The sequence below is a fragment of the Trichinella spiralis genome, assembly GCF_000181795.1.
Source record: "Trichinella spiralis strain ISS 195 chromosome Unknown Scfld1557, whole genome shotgun sequence".
NCBI classification, from domain to species: Eukaryota; Metazoa; Nematoda; class Enoplea; order Trichinellida; family Trichinellidae; genus Trichinella; species Trichinella spiralis.
In genome coordinates this window covers 558,436-572,542 of record NW_003528496.1, presented here as the reverse complement: position 1 = coordinate 572,542, position 14,107 = coordinate 558,436, and the positions used below count along the sequence as shown (strand labels likewise).

Below are 14,107 nucleotides of genomic sequence, written 5' to 3'. Positions count from 1 at the left end.
TCTTTACGCCTATTCCAAAGCCGCCGGTGGTGATTTTGAGCCAGGCTATTCACCAGTGAAATTACAAAATAGCCAATCATTGCAACTATCAGCATTTCAAAGACCTTTTGTACTGTACTTTCTTTCTAAAATGCAGAATAATAACTTGAATTATAAATTCAAATGTGCGGACAAAGAATTTCACTTGCCATTTTCAAAGGAGAATCACGTCTGCGATGCAGTTTCACTTTCTGCTGATGAAGATATTCACGAAACGGCTTTTCCAGTTGAGGACCGATTTTAGGAATACGTCTGTAATTTGTTTGATTAGCACTAATCAGTCGATGAATTAATGAATCGAACTAGTAAACATACTGCATCAGGTGCAGTGCACTCTCAAAGTGATGCTCACTGAAAGCGAGGATGACGAAAAATTTCTACAAAGAATGTTCAAATTAACCAGAACAAGAACAAATTAGAGAGAGTACATGGTTGTTTTATGAATTCAACCTGGATGTGCGTTTTCACAATTGCCTTCCCAATGAGAGTAGAGCCAAAAAATTTCCAGAATGGAACCAAAAAATGGCCACATGTAATACCGGCTAAATCGAAAAGAGGATTCGGAATCTGTTGAAGAAAACAAAAACAGAGATACATGAATGAAAAACATAAACATAGGCCAGAAGAAATTGACTGCATTACTGAAGCGCACAAAAGTATGGCGAAGAAGCCAACCCGTTCGATCATCCTTTCTATGCTGACTTTCAACTTGTCAATGTAAGTATTCTGCTGTTTTGCAGAGTTGCTCTGTTCCAAAAATTGCTTAAATTCGCGATAATCTTCATCATCAGGCTCCTGACCTGATAATCTTGCTAAAAAGAAAAAAATTTCAGAAAAAAAAATCCATACAACTATTTTCACCCGCTCGCGCCATAAAGTAAGGCGGAAGTTCTCCTAAAGCAGTGCCTGCACCCCACATTATTGCTTCAATGCGAACTTTGCTCATGATGCTCCAAATACTTATAGATGTCGTAGCGATGTTATTTTCTAACAATCCACTCGTATTTTGAGCGGTTCCATTAAACAAATCATTCACCGTCGAATCTGGACAAATGATTCTAAAATTTGTAAAAACACCCGATTTGCATCGTCATAATTCACATATTCATGCTATTTGATCCTACTCATCAGGATAAGGAGGTTCAGGAAATTTCAAACTACCGCATTCGAAAGCCGCTAATGTCACCGATGCAATGTGTGGGCCCTAAAAATTCAATTTATACAATGAATTTTGCATTTCCATGAAACACATCATTTCTACAGCTTGATTTCTAAACATTAAATAATCAAATATCAATATAAACTATTTAACAGAAATATAACACAAATTTCACCATAGCAACAATGTACCTTATAAATATAAAACGCTAATCAACACCCATATGAATTATTTATTAGCACATTAAAATTACAGCACAACTAACAAGGATAATCAATGGCAGCTGAAATCCTCAATCACATACCAAATACAACAGAAACGTATGCAAACCGGTACCAAACCCAACGGAAGACAATATGCCCAAGCCAATCCAAGAAGCGTACCACATGAGCTTTTTCTCTACCAATCTTACAACCTAAAAAGTAACGCCTAATTCAGAAAAAGCTAATGTAGAAACCATTTATACTTTTAAAAAACTCTAAGAAGTCTGTTTCACAGATCGCACAATACAAATTAAACAAACTAATATCATACATGAAAATCAGAAATACAGTACAAATCTTGTAAATGTAAAGAAAACCAGCTGTGTACACGCACTTAATCAACATACACTATCATTAAAAATTCCTTACAAACAAACATTTGAATGTTATTAGCACGCTTTTCTAAGCAAAATATAAATATTTATATTCTATGAAAGATTTCCGCTACATTCGTCATTCAAAACCTTATTTCCAAAAAAATTCTTTACCAATGCATAAGCAATTCTGCCAGTTGACTCTTCATAAAATCAACTGTCAATCCTCATAAACTTAAAAATACTTTTCAAACAGATAGCCTATAATATTTTCATCGCCAAAATATCAAATTTCAATATTCGTTTTCATAAATGTGCTTACCCCTAAAACTAGTCATGAAATACGCTTACGTGAATTCAAAGCAAACAATTTCCCATCAATTTTTTTTAACAGTGATACATTCATCCGCAATTCACTGCCAAAAATTTAACGTATGACATATGATTTGCTATCTGATATAATAAACCAACTACACGGTCTAGTTTAATTAGAATGCATAATCCGTGAACTTCATGAATGCTTGTCTCATACATAATTAAAAAGTGAAATGTATTCATATACAAGTTATTCATTCCTAATGCATCAAATTAAAAATAAATTCGGTCATTTAAAATCACACTTCTTACTGTCTGATGTTGGCCAGGTAAGTGATAAATGATCAAAAACAATCCCAAAACTAGAGCCAATGCAGCAATAATACTTCGATGATACCAAAGTCTAAAAAATGCATAATGAAAAAAATAAAATGCACAGAAATATTTAACAGATATCCCTTTAACATACGCATGAAAAATATGTAAAAATTCAGTATATCAAGAAATTTAATTAAGCAGTAACTGCGACATGAACAGTGAGCATAAATTTCATAAGATAATTAACAAAGAATCATTAAAGACTTTATACTAAGTTGTACAAAGAAATACATTTACCTCACAGCATTTTCATAAAGCAAGCAACCAGACTCTCGGATACAAAAATTCACCGTTTGAAAAGGTTTCTTATGCAAAACAATTGTCTGACGTTCCAACCGGTTAAGTGTACTTTGGCTAGGTACAAGTTTGAGACCAGATGAAGCGGAAGCATGATTTTGAACAGATTTTGCACTGGTTCCATTATCCGGATTCGTGTTACACCGTTTTCGAGTCGATAGTTCAAAAATGCCTTCATCCTCTGAGCCTCGTCCACTGTCCAAATTGAACTTCACTTTGCTCCGGACTGTCAATTCCTGATCTTCAGTGAAAGAGTCTGCCACCGTCTTAGCCCCAATTTTACCATGAGCTTTCAGTTTCTTTAAGCCAAACTTTCCCATAATTCAAACAAAATCAAGTTAAAATAAACACTACCAAATTGACAAATTGAACACCAGTTACTGCTAGTAACACGTAAGCGCTAAATTGACATTTATACTGTAAAAAAAACTAACTTCATCATCATTATTTCATACTGTAATGTAATGGCCTGCTTTTCAAGTTTAATGTACAGTTAGTAAAGTACGCATTAAAGGCAGTGAGTTAATTTTTTCTCTTATAAATCTTCTGAGTGTAATATATCTATGATTTTATTAGGAATACTAGTGTTAACAGTAGTTTTCGAACATTTTTGTCATGTTAGTAATCACTGATAAGAATTGTTAATGCATGTTTTATCTGTGAATTATTAATTTAATAGACGTAAAATATGTTTCAGTTGTTAGTGATAATATATTCTATGTCTGAAAAACAGTTAAACATCGTTGGTGGCAAACGGAAAATCGAAGAAGCACAACAGTCAACATCTGCTTCGACGGAAGTTTCCCACAAAGCTCTTTCATCGAAAGGAAAAATTAAAATTAAACTGAAAATTCATAAAACTACGGAATCAGATAATGCCAGCGAACAACAAAAAGAAGAAACGCCAAAAGCCCCAACTTTGTTAAAACCACTGCTAAATGTTTTTGATGATGATTCAGATGGTAAAGAAGCTGAGGAAATGCCAGCGGAGTGCAGGAGGCGAATGCGCAACTTTGGACGCGACACTCCAACTTCTTCTGGTCCAAACTCATTTAGTAAAGGGAAGCATGGATTTGTTGATGCCAGGAAAGTTGCCGAAAGACGATTGCAAATGATGACCAGAGAAATAGATGATTGAAAAACGGAATAAAGATATATTGTAAGGAAATATTTTTGTTTCATATTCGGGTGGATTTATTTGCTGTTATATTAAAAATATTTTGTGTCGCTTTTTCTATATCATATTATAAAAAATATATCTCTTACATGACATTGTAAAAGTTTGTTCAATTCTTGAAGAGTCAACCAAAGATTTTATTTGTGAATGAATTCAAGCTTCAAGCAACAGATGTTGAAATGAAGTTATAACAATTAGGATGAACTACTTTGAAGAAAATGTTGAATAATTTTTTCGTATGCGAAGTTTTATATTCTTCAGTGTTGTAATAAAATAAATTTTAAAGTGTTTTGGAATGTTTTAAGTTTTTGTTTTTGATATTAGTTCGTAGTATTTTACTTCATTTTACGATACGTATTGCTTCCTGATATTTTCTACTGTACCACATGTAGTTTATACTGCTGTGAATTGTTCTTTTGCATTGACTATGTATAACCGTTTTATTCCTTTGACGTTCTTGTTAACTTGAAATGAATAACTGATAGTTTATTTATGATTACGCTAACACTGGTGCATAGTTACTTTTAAGTGTAATTTCCTTACTACTTTTGCTTTATGGGCGTACACTAAAGAACATTGGAATTTTTCCATCTTTTTTTGAGAATTGTTATTTCCGTTCAATTGTTACCTTGTTGTATCGTTTGATGAGCACTTGCATTGTCGACAGCAATACAAATGTCAATAAATATTTTGATGTGCTCATACACTACATAATGTTAATTACGTACTGTTCTCTGAATTTATGTTTGGAAATCGTCTTTACTGAGAATATAATATTTTTAGCACCGGTTTATGTTTGATACGATAATTATAAGTAAAATTATAAAAGTCTGTAAATTGATGGTTTTATACAAATGAATGCTACATGATTTTGTAATTATATTTGAAATTCTTTGTAATATTTTGCATGCCACTAATACACAATGAAAGTTATTTTAAAAAGATGTTAAAGAAGTTGATGGCCAGAATGTTTTACAAATGATCGTATGTAAATGAAATGTAATAGTCAGCAGCTTTCAACAACTTTATTCTTTACTATAAAAAATTATTTATCATAAAGAAAGTAAAATAAGCTGTATAGAAAAGGTTTTTTCTACATGCACTTTTCAAATTTTATTTAAATTACTGATTGATCGGAAAGTCATTTCACATTATAAAATTATAATAAAAGAAAAAATAAAAACAGATTGGAGAAATCAGGAAAAAATTGTCACGTAAAATAATGTAGTAATAGTTATATGATAAGATTTTAATAACTGTTATTCCATTCTTCTGGTAATATAAAGTGAAGGATTCATTTATCATCTTTATTTGTTCATCTAACGTTCATTTTTTTGTTTTACTTCTAAAAAGATATGCATTTATTCTGGTAATTATTGAAATATAAGGTTTGTAAGTAAAATAATTTAAACAGATTTTTAAAATACTAATTATTTTGTAAAGTTTTCAAGCAAAAATTAACGTTAGTTAAATAAATAAATATGTATATTGCCTTTTGTTACAAATAAAATGACTGACATGTATGTAAAATAATACAAATATGTCTAGTTAAATTGTTTTTAACGCTTGTTGTATTACAGCTTAAGTTGTCACATCTTTTAGGCATGAGAACATGATCAGTTGTTCAATCAGTCGACAGAGAAAGCAGAATTTCAAACTTTTGTCAAATAGCAGCACGTGTTGTATGACAATTTTCCCCCAAACTGCATTTGCTAAATGGTAATTCTTGCAATTCTAAAATCAAAGTTTTAATCACTCGAGCATGTAATAAATCAATTGGCTTCACTGTTTTTCTTCTTTTTTAATCTGAAGTATAATTAGCTGTTCATTATTTAATACTCAAATGAAATATTTATTATTAACAAACATCAAATTTAGCAGTGATAAAAGTTGTATACAAAATTTTCACTTCTAGCGATTCAGTTTATTATAAGAAGATCGCAAGGTCATATATCACGTAATGAAGTTGATTATATAGTTATTTATTTTTGGCGACGTTAAAAATTATTATTAGTAGAACAACCATATAATCACTCGTACGATATCAATTGTTCTGGGCCGGTGTATTCTTTCCTACTCGATAGCTATAATTAAGTTCAAGTGGACTGTATAATTAACCCGCGGTCGACTAGTTTGAACCGCTGAGTTCTATCTTCGGTTGTACGGTTCCCGCTTTGGATCCGTGTCGTCTACCCAACGACTTACAACCTATAATCTCTGTTTCCTGTTACGTTTAGCGTGATTGGTATTCCTCCAGGACTTTCGATTACAAAGACCCACGAAAACTATCTCGAAAGAGAATACCAACGCTTTATTTGACTAGAAACAAACTATACAGACAACGACACACGAAAAGAATACACATACAACAACACATTAACGTCGAAAAATCTCTGTTACAACTTCCTAACTTTTCTTGCTAAAAATATCTTCATACTGTAGGTAATTGATATTCATGTTTTCATATTCGGTTGGAATCTGTAACATCCTCCCCCGACGATGAGGGAACTCCATCTACTACTGTAGGTTCCAACAGTTGCAATTTCTTCGTCGGTCGTATCATCTCACCATTCGCTACCTTCAACCGTACTGATCTCACTATTCCAGCTGTTCTATAGAACAGTTCTAATAAGCGTCCCATCATCCAACGACCTTTATTCACGTTGTCTTCCGCTATTAGAACGATGTTTCCTACATTTGGTTCTATACTATCGCTCCTCCACTTCGATCAAGTGCAAAACATAACTATATACTCTGATCTCCATCTTTTCCAGAAGTGGGCGATCAGTTTCATTCGGTAACGCCAACGCTCTGTTTGAATTCCGACGATATCCGTCGTTTGTTCGCGATGATTTGGACCGTAACGCGCATCTGCCGAAGCTCTTCCTATCAGAAAATGTGGCGGGGTCAACGGGTTCATATAGCTGACGTCATCTCCAACGAAAGTTAAGGGGCGAGCATTCACTTGGGCTTCGATTCCACACAGGACTGTTGCCAATTCTTCTTCGTCAAGTGATGTTCTACCCAGTACCTTCCTTAACGCTGTCTTCACCGAACGAACCAAACGTTCCCAGTACCCGCCGCACCATGGCGCTCGAGGTGTTATGTACTTCCATTCTATCCTCTTCAATGTCAACGTGCTGTGGGTCTCACGTACTAATTCGTTCAAATTCCGTCCAACTTCTTTGAATGATGTGAAAATATCACATTGGATAATGCTCAGTTGGCCACGCCGGGCGAAGAATCGGTCGAGGGCTTGCAAAAACCATTGTGCGGTCAGACTGGATACTAATTCCAGATGGATTGCTCGCGTTGTCATACACGTAAAGAGGCAAATATACACTTTTCTAACGGAATTTCCTTCTCGTGCATACAAAGGGCCAGCTAAGTCTAGACCCGTGTTCTCAAAGGGCGAAACTTCGACCACTCTTTCCCTCGGTAAATCGCTCATCTTCGGTAAGAAAGGTCTGGCATTCTCCTTTCTACAAGTCACGCATTCCTTTATCACTCGTTTCACGATAGAGCGACCATTCATAATCCAATATCTCTGGCGTAGACAGGACAGCGTCTGATGGACTCCTGCATGCAAATGTCGAATGTGTTGATCTCTCACCAACAGCTTCACTAACGGGAGTTGATTTGACAACAGAAATGGATACTTAGTGTGGAACGGAAGGTCGGAGTGTCGCAAGCGTCCACTAACTCGAAGTATTCCGTTATCATCGATATACGGGTTCAATGGCCATAGTCTGCTGCTCTTCGGCAGTTTTCTCTCTTGTTTGAGTGATTCCAATTCTTCGGAGAATTCTTCGTTCTGTAACGTTTTCAACCAGAATTGTTTCGCTTGATCGATTTCTCGCACGTCGAGCGGAGTTGTCTTTCGCTCTTCCGGAGTTACTTTTCAGTTCGTAATAAAACGAAATATGTAAGCTGTAACGCTAAACATTTTCGTCAGACTACTATATTTCTGGGCATCTAGAACTGCTTCGGTTTTGGTTTGCACGTGTAACGCACGAGCCGATTTCCGAACTTCAGCTTGAAATTCTGGGCTCCTATCTATGGTTAATTCTAGCTTTGCCGTAGGCCAAGCATCTAAACATTTTGTTAACCAATGTGGATCATGCCACCACAAATTATTACTTACCAGGTCCTTCAGGCGGCATCCTCTAGTTAAAACACCAGCGGGGTTGTCGGTGGTGGGACAGTATATCCACCACTGCGCATCCGTCAGCTCTAATATGGATTCTACTCTATTTCCCACGAAAGGTTACCAGCTACAGCTATCCCTTTGGATCCATCGAAGTGTTATTTGGCTGTCTGTCCAACAGACAACCCTACCAAATTTCATTTCTAGACTGGTCTTCACGAAAGAAAGAAGTCTAGCTGTGATCAAAGCCGCCATCAGCTCTAATCGTGGTAGGGTTACTCTTTTGACTGGCGCGATTCGGGTCTTACTCATTACCAAGTTCGTAATGATTTCACCCAATACGGTAGTAATTCTCAGATAGACCATACTCCCGTACTCCATCTCTGATGCATCGCCGTAACCCGCGGTCTACTAGTTTGAACCGCTGAGTTCTATCTTCGGTTGTGCGGTTCCCGCTTTGATTGGTGTATTGGTATTCCTCCAGGTCTTTCGATTACAAATACCCACGAAATCAATCTCGAAAGAGAATACCAATGCTTTATTCAACTAGAAATAAACTATACAGACAACGACACACATGAAAAGAATACACATACAACAACACATTACGAAAAATCACTGTTCAACTTCCTACATTTTCTTGCTAAAAATATCTTCATACTGTAGGTTATTAATATTCAGGTTTTTATATTCGGTTGGAATCTGTAACATCAATAATACTGTAACATTTTACGCGTGTCACGTATTAAATCTAATTGTCGGTCGCCAGCATGGTCCGCCACACATTTATCAGTAACTCTAATAATATTCAACTGATTTGTCAGATTCATGTTCAAAATATATGTTTTTGTTAATTTATGTGCCTTTTAAATTTAATCATAAATCAATAAAGTAAAATACTATTTTTTCTTCATAACAGTAAATAATGTTACGAAGGTAACGACACCGACCTCGTCGGTGTGACCTGCTCATGGGCTGGTGCCCAAAGGTTGCGGGTAGAGCAAGAACAATACCCGCGCACCGCCAGCCAGATCGGTCTCTTGGCGTCTGGCGGCACCGGGTTGGGGTCCGAGAGACCCATGCAGCGACCTAAGGATGACCGTTGCTCGTGAGACAATGGCTATTTACTCCATAACGCCAGCAGCGGGCCAATAAAGTACCTGGAGAAGCAGCCATCAGGACGAGAACGCCAAATGACCATCGCGAGATCAAAGGAGCCGAAATCATGACAGCTTAATAGGAAGCCGACGGTGATTTAGATCGGCGCCAGAGATAGCAAGCGCCCCCGCAGTGAGCGAGCTGCTCATTGGCGGTTCGAGCGAGCCACCCGCTGGGGACGCCGACCTCGGGCTCTATATATAAGGTCATGAAGCGCGCCGCGAAAGAGAGGAGGATATATGGTTACCGATGGACACTGAAGTCAGTCGAAATCGCTGTCGTTTGCGTAATCATTGAATTCTCGTGCCGTTGTTTGTTCCTGTTACATACTGACTCTCTGTTCGCTGCTGTCGACTGAGTACGTTCCTCTGATTGTCCGTTGCCGCTGCCGAATAAAACGAACGTGTATTCGTTGCTTATTTGATCCGCTTTCATTCAACCCACGCGACCGTCTTCTTCACTGCCCACATTCGGTTGGCCAAGAAGAATCCACATCATACAGTCCACTTTCATTTGCCTGACGAACGAACGTCTGGCAAATTTGTACTTGAGCACCGCAGGCGTACAGAACCCTCCGACAGTTCTTACAAATAAGAATGGAAATTTGTTTCTTGTTATTTCATTCCATGCTTCATATTATACACAGTTTGACGTAACCAAAATTTTTATACTGTAAAATTTGGCCTATCTAACACAAACAACATTTCTCAGTGTAGTGACGCACGACGACGCGTAACAACTGCATTCGCGTAGATGACGAAGAAGAAAAATAACAATAAAGCTACCGTAAACAGATAAATACTTGAAGATCGGGAAAGAATTACGGTAGTATGGTTGTTGCCATCTAATGGACCCATAGCGGTTGTTGGTTCTTGAGATTTATCGTGGCGGTCCTTGTTCGTATTTATTAATATTGTACTCTTAAAAAGTAGCGGACGCAGGCCATCGCGTAACAACTGTATTTGACTAGACGACGAGGAAGCAATGAAACGAGCCGCTGTCGCGGGCGGGTTCGTCCGCTGTCACGCGTCGGCCTGCTTTTGCAACATCAGTATTTGAATTGATAAAATGAAATGTATTTAAATACAAATCATAATGAACATTCAAAACATGAGTAAAATTCATGAAAAGATGAAATGAAAATTCATTAGAAGAATCACACTCCGAAAGATTTATGAAAATAAGTCAAAGGCGTCCAACCGAGAAATGACACGCATGTTCATTAAGCATATCATGCAAACACATGAAACAATCATATTTATGCTGATTTTCAAAGAAAAGGGAAAGCAATGTCAAACTTTCACTGCTTCAACCATATAAGAAAAGAAAATTTTGTTTAATAAATTATAAAGCTTATTATTGTCAAAAATTTTAATTTTAGTTGGCCATTTTTAATGAATATTAGTACGTGTTTGTTTGTGCAAAAATTTATGCTTGCATCTTACGTGAAAATTTATAAAAATCATAGAACATATAATTTACTAGGACAGTGGACATTTTAAAACGCTAATAACGAAAAAAAGTCCATTTTTGAAAATTTGAAATACTTTGGTGCTAGGTAAATTTAAGTCCGTTTAACTTTATTGCGCCTTGATTTAACTTTCTTTTTATTGGTCGTATTTTACAATTTTATGAATTTTATGAAGATAATGTATTATTCAAATCAATCAACAATCCCAAAAATTCTAAATTCGACGTTTTCTTTCGTCATTTTATTGTAATTAAAAAATGAAAAAATTCATCGCTTCATAAATCATAAATTTTATTTTTAACTATTTACTTTATCTGGCATGCACCACAAATTTTATTTTTTCATCGCCTTATAAATTTCTTAATGCGTTGAACTTCTTTATTACTGGGATACTGTAGACGGTAATCTTGTTATGGTTGTGGCATTTAATGTTTCAAAGTGATTCGTTGAGTAGCTTTGTTTTTCTTCCGTACTATGGTTATGTCAAAGTGAAATATTATGTCTGTTGACTGAGTAGGTTTTGCGAATGTTTGAGGTTTTTGAACGCATTATTACTGCCTTCAAAGAAGAGTCCATGTTGTCTCAGGCGCAACTGAAACGATTATTGGAGCACAGGTATTGCTCCCAAGATCGATCTATTTTGAGTGAACTATTCATGAACAATTTTTGGAATTGGCTAGTGGAGCGCTATCCACTGTGGATAGCACCAAATGCTCTAACTTTTGTCGGCCTTATGACAAATGTTGCGTCAACTTTGATTTTAGCATGGTACTCCCCTGACGCTAAGCAAACAGTAATGATGAACACGATTCAGTTCTGTTATTTATAATTTAAGATGAAAGTTTAGGCCCCGCTTTGGGTATATTTGATTTGTGCATTGTCTCTGTTTTTTTATCAATCATTAGATGCCACTGACGGCAAACAAGCTCGACGAACGGAAACTGCAACGCCATTAGGCGAGCTATTCGATCATGGATGTGATTCTGTTTCACAAAGTATTGATCTGCTTTCTTCAGGTTATGTTATGACAATAAAATCTTTACTTTCAGCATTTATTGTCATGCAGATTTGCATGGCACTGCAACTTGGTTACTATCCAATTGTAGTCATGCTGTTTTGGGTATCTGCTACGTTGTTGTTTTACTGTGCTCATTGGCAAGCGTATGTTAGTGGAATGCTACGGTTTGGCAGGTAGAATATTTTACTTGACATTTATTTTTCACGTTATTCTATAAGTGTTATTTGTGATTGTATGCTCTTATCAAAATGTGACATATTATTGATGTGTCAGTAGCATCTATTGGTTTAGAGTTTTGCTGAATAATTTAAAATTAGCATTTTAAACGTATAAGTTGTTTGATTGCGTTGACTAAGCTCTATAATAGAATGTTTCAGAGTTTGAGTTTTTTAAAGTTGAGTTTTGTTTTTTAATATAATTTGTTAAATAGAATGAAACTCGTTAGTACTATTTTTATGTTGTTCATGGAGTTTATAATTTTTTGAATATGATGTAATTGCAAATGAATAAGAACGAGTAGGAATAAATTGATTTTAAATAAAATATGCTGATGTACATTTAGTTTATTTGTTAGCGTTTTCAATCGTTTCAGGATTAGTATCATCAATGATGCGTTTCAGATTTGATGTAATCGAAGCACAGTTTTGTATAATGGCAATATGCACTGTGACGTCGATTTGTGGCCCAGAAGTTTGGAAAAACGAGGTTGAGTGCAGTTTTGTTATCTTGTGAAATAATTTCAAAAAGAGAATAGCTTCTTTTAGCTGTTCGGTATTGAACTAAAAATACTAATCACAGCACTGGCTGCGGTGGCAGCGGTCATCGCACTTTATTCACCATTGACTGTGGTTTTCACTGGAGGCGTTGGTAAAAATGGTTCCACCGTTGCAGTAATTTATTTTTATTACTTTTTTATCCGTTTTGGCAATGTAAATTGAATTTAATAAAATTTGATTTTGTTTTGTTTTTACTTTACAGGATACAAGTGTTTTATTTCCCGCAGTTCCTTTGGCTGCTGTAGTTTTGCCATCCATGATAATTTTTTGCAAATCAACATCCAACGCATTTTTAACTCATATCGTACTCTACTTTATTATGTTCGGTATTGTTTCGGCAAAAATTACATGCAAATTAGTTGTAAGTTTTCATTTGAAATCTGTTGAAATTTGAAATTTAAGAAGCAAACTTTCTCCAGATTGGCCATATGACTAAAAGTGAGTTGCAGTTAAGTGATTCAGTATTTTGTGGGCCGTTGGCGTTATTTTTTAATCAGTACTTCGATACTGCTATAAATGAATATCCTTTGCTGTTGATTTGTTTAGTAAGTGATCTGATTGTTTGTTTTTGAATATTATTTGCTGAAATGTTGACGTCTTTTTCTAGGTGTGGTGTGCGTTTTATTTTATATGCCAGTCTGTTTTATTGGTAAAACAAATTTGCAATTTTTTGAAAATTGAGTGTTTTCGAATTCCTACTTCAAAATCCATACGTGTAAGGAAATAAATTTACCTTTTATGTGTTTTCTCTTGCTGTTTTTGATCTTTTCTGTGTATAGAAATTTAAATTTAATTGTTTGAAAAATGAAAAATTTTCGAAATGAATGACGACGACGACGACGACGACTTATTGTGTTTCTATTCTCTTCCTCAATAGTTATGTTTATATTGGCCACAGTATTCTTTCTTTCTTGTAGCAAACATTTGATCATATTCATTGGTAGTTTGTTTAATTTTGATAAATTTTCTTTTTCAAGAAATAAAATTCAACTTGTAATGTTCAGTTGATTGTTTTTTCATTTTTTAAATTACTTATTTAAACTTGAATATTTTGTATAAAGTAAAACAAAACAAAACAAAATAGCTCGTTTTATATTTGCGCACCCAGTTTACAATGTTTGCATTTATTGTCGATGCGTTGCATTCTGTGATTGTTGACAAATTTGTTTACAGTGTAAATAAATAAATGATTCCAAGCAATGAAGAAAATTCAATTGAAAATAACTGTTCATTTTGTTTTGGTCAAGAACCATTTTATATGTTTTCATATTTACATATGAGTAGGGATATGAAGAAAAAACTTGAAAAAAGGACTAACATATCATTTTGAATAAATGAATAAATTTATGTTATGATATGTGCATATTATTAGTATTTTTCAAAGCATTCAAAATAAGAAGAGAAAACCCATTTCAAATAATTTATTTTTCGAGATTAAGGAAAAAATACTAGCTTTCTCAGTCCTCAAAAATGTACAAGCTTAAATAATCTCCCAAGAAAGATAAAATGTACACTATATGTATATATATATATATATATATATCACTTTATGTTAAACCACCAAGATCTTTGTTTAAGCTTACCTGTAAACAAGG

At 35.0% G+C, this 14,107-nt stretch overlaps 6 protein-coding genes across 6 annotated transcripts; 5 read left to right on the top strand and 1 right to left on the bottom strand.

Moving 5' to 3' along the window:
* Nucleotides 1-158: 158 nt before the first annotated feature.
* Tsp_04644 (transmembrane protein 49) lies at nucleotides 159-3,085 on the bottom strand. The gene is made up of 10 exons (XM_003369172.1): nucleotides 2,706-3,085; nucleotides 2,403-2,493; nucleotides 2,208-2,300; nucleotides 1,503-1,613; nucleotides 1,164-1,243; nucleotides 901-1,097; nucleotides 682-851; nucleotides 490-606; nucleotides 355-416; nucleotides 159-291 (listed from the first exon to the last, which is right to left on the bottom strand). The coding sequence occupies exons 1-10, from the start codon at nucleotides 3,083-3,085 to the stop codon at nucleotides 159-161; spliced, it is 1,434 nt and encodes a 477-aa protein (XP_003369220.1).
* A 243-nt stretch (nucleotides 3,086-3,328) lies between these two features.
* On the top strand, nucleotides 3,329-3,903 carry Tsp_04643 (PEST proteolytic signal-containing nuclear protein). The gene is made up of 2 exons (XM_003369171.1): nucleotides 3,329-3,382; nucleotides 3,463-3,903. Exons 1-2 carry the CDS (start codon nucleotides 3,329-3,331, stop codon nucleotides 3,901-3,903), a joined length of 495 nt encoding a protein of 164 aa, XP_003369219.1.
* Nucleotides 3,904-6,626: 2,723 nt separating this feature from the next.
* Nucleotides 6,627-7,605, top strand: Tsp_04642 (conserved hypothetical protein). Its single transcript, XM_003369170.1, has 4 exons — nucleotides 6,627-6,642; nucleotides 6,717-6,856; nucleotides 6,894-7,398; nucleotides 7,499-7,605. Exons 1-4 carry the CDS (start codon nucleotides 6,627-6,629, stop codon nucleotides 7,603-7,605), a joined length of 768 nt encoding a protein of 255 aa, XP_003369218.1.
* A 395-nt stretch (nucleotides 7,606-8,000) lies between these two features.
* On the top strand, nucleotides 8,001-8,450 carry Tsp_04641 (conserved hypothetical protein). Its single transcript, XM_003369169.1, has one exon. The coding sequence runs from the start codon at nucleotides 8,001-8,003 to the stop codon at nucleotides 8,448-8,450; it is 450 nt and encodes a 149-aa protein (XP_003369217.1).
* A 25-nt stretch (nucleotides 8,451-8,475) lies between these two features.
* Nucleotides 8,476-9,201, top strand: Tsp_04640 (conserved hypothetical protein). Its single transcript, XM_003369168.1, is given in 4 exon segments — nucleotides 8,476-8,503; nucleotides 8,655-8,751; nucleotides 8,771-8,862; nucleotides 9,026-9,201. The coding sequence occupies 4 exon segments, from the start codon at nucleotides 8,476-8,478 to the stop codon at nucleotides 9,199-9,201; spliced, it is 393 nt and encodes a 130-aa protein (XP_003369216.1).
* A 2,043-nt stretch (nucleotides 9,202-11,244) lies between these two features.
* Nucleotides 11,245-13,495, top strand: Tsp_04639 (choline/ethanolaminephosphotransferase 1). Its single transcript, XM_003369167.1, has 9 exons — nucleotides 11,245-11,511; nucleotides 11,566-11,734; nucleotides 11,768-11,883; nucleotides 12,167-12,176; nucleotides 12,329-12,426; nucleotides 12,501-12,626; nucleotides 12,715-12,873; nucleotides 12,932-13,057; nucleotides 13,490-13,495. Exons 1-9 carry the CDS (start codon nucleotides 11,245-11,247, stop codon nucleotides 13,493-13,495), a joined length of 1,077 nt encoding a protein of 358 aa, XP_003369215.1.
* The last annotated feature ends 612 nt before the right edge of the window (nucleotides 13,496-14,107 follow it).

Bases quoted from the DNA above. Each gene is read 5' to 3' on its own strand.
- Tsp_04639 (XM_003369167.1), top strand. From the start codon at position 11,245: ATGTTTGAGGTTTTTGAACGCATTATTACTGCCTTCAAAGAAGAGTCC. The intron at 12,427-12,500 runs GTTTGGAAAAAC...AGCTTCTTTTAG, and splicing joins CGTCGATTTGTGGCCCAGAA to CTGTTCGGTATTGAACTAAA. The intron at 12,874-12,931 runs GTAAGTTTTCAT...AACTTTCTCCAG, and splicing joins AAATTACATGCAAATTAGTT to ATTGGCCATATGACTAAAAG.
- Tsp_04640 (XM_003369168.1), top strand. From the start codon at position 8,476: ATGCATCGCCGTAACCCGCGGTCTACTA. The intron at 8,504-8,654 runs GTTTGAACCGCT...TAAACTATACAG, and splicing joins CCGTAACCCGCGGTCTACTA to ACAACGACACACATGAAAAG. The intron at 8,863-9,025 runs GTCCGCCACACA...AATGTTACGAAG, and splicing joins AATTGTCGGTCGCCAGCATG to GTAACGACACCGACCTCGTC.
- Tsp_04642 (XM_003369170.1), top strand. The intron at 6,857-6,893 runs GTTCATATAGCT...ACGAAAGTTAAG, and splicing joins AAATGTGGCGGGGTCAACGG to GGGCGAGCATTCACTTGGGC. The intron at 7,399-7,498 runs GTAAGAAAGGTC...TCTCTGGCGTAG, and splicing joins CGGTAAATCGCTCATCTTCG to ACAGGACAGCGTCTGATGGA.
- Tsp_04641 (XM_003369169.1), top strand. From the start codon at position 8,001: ATGGTTAATTCTAGCTTTGCCGTAGGCCAAGCATCTAAACATTTTGTT.
- Tsp_04644 (XM_003369172.1), bottom strand. From the start codon at position 3,085: ATGGGAAAGTTTGGCTTAAAGAAACTGAAAGCTCATGGTAAAATTGGG. The intron at 607-681 runs GTAATGCAGTCA...TTTCTTCAACAG, and splicing joins CCATACTTTTGTGCGCTTCA to ATTCCGAATCCTCTTTTCGA. The intron at 417-489 runs GTTGAATTCATA...CATTCTTTGTAG, and splicing joins TTGTGAAAACGCACATCCAG to AAATTTTTCGTCATCCTCGC.
- Tsp_04643 (XM_003369171.1), top strand. From the start codon at position 3,329: ATGATTTTATTAGGAATACTAGTGTTAACAGTAGTTTTCGAACATTTT. The intron at 3,383-3,462 runs GTTAGTAATCAC...AATATGTTTCAG, and splicing joins TTTTCGAACATTTTTGTCAT to TTGTTAGTGATAATATATTC.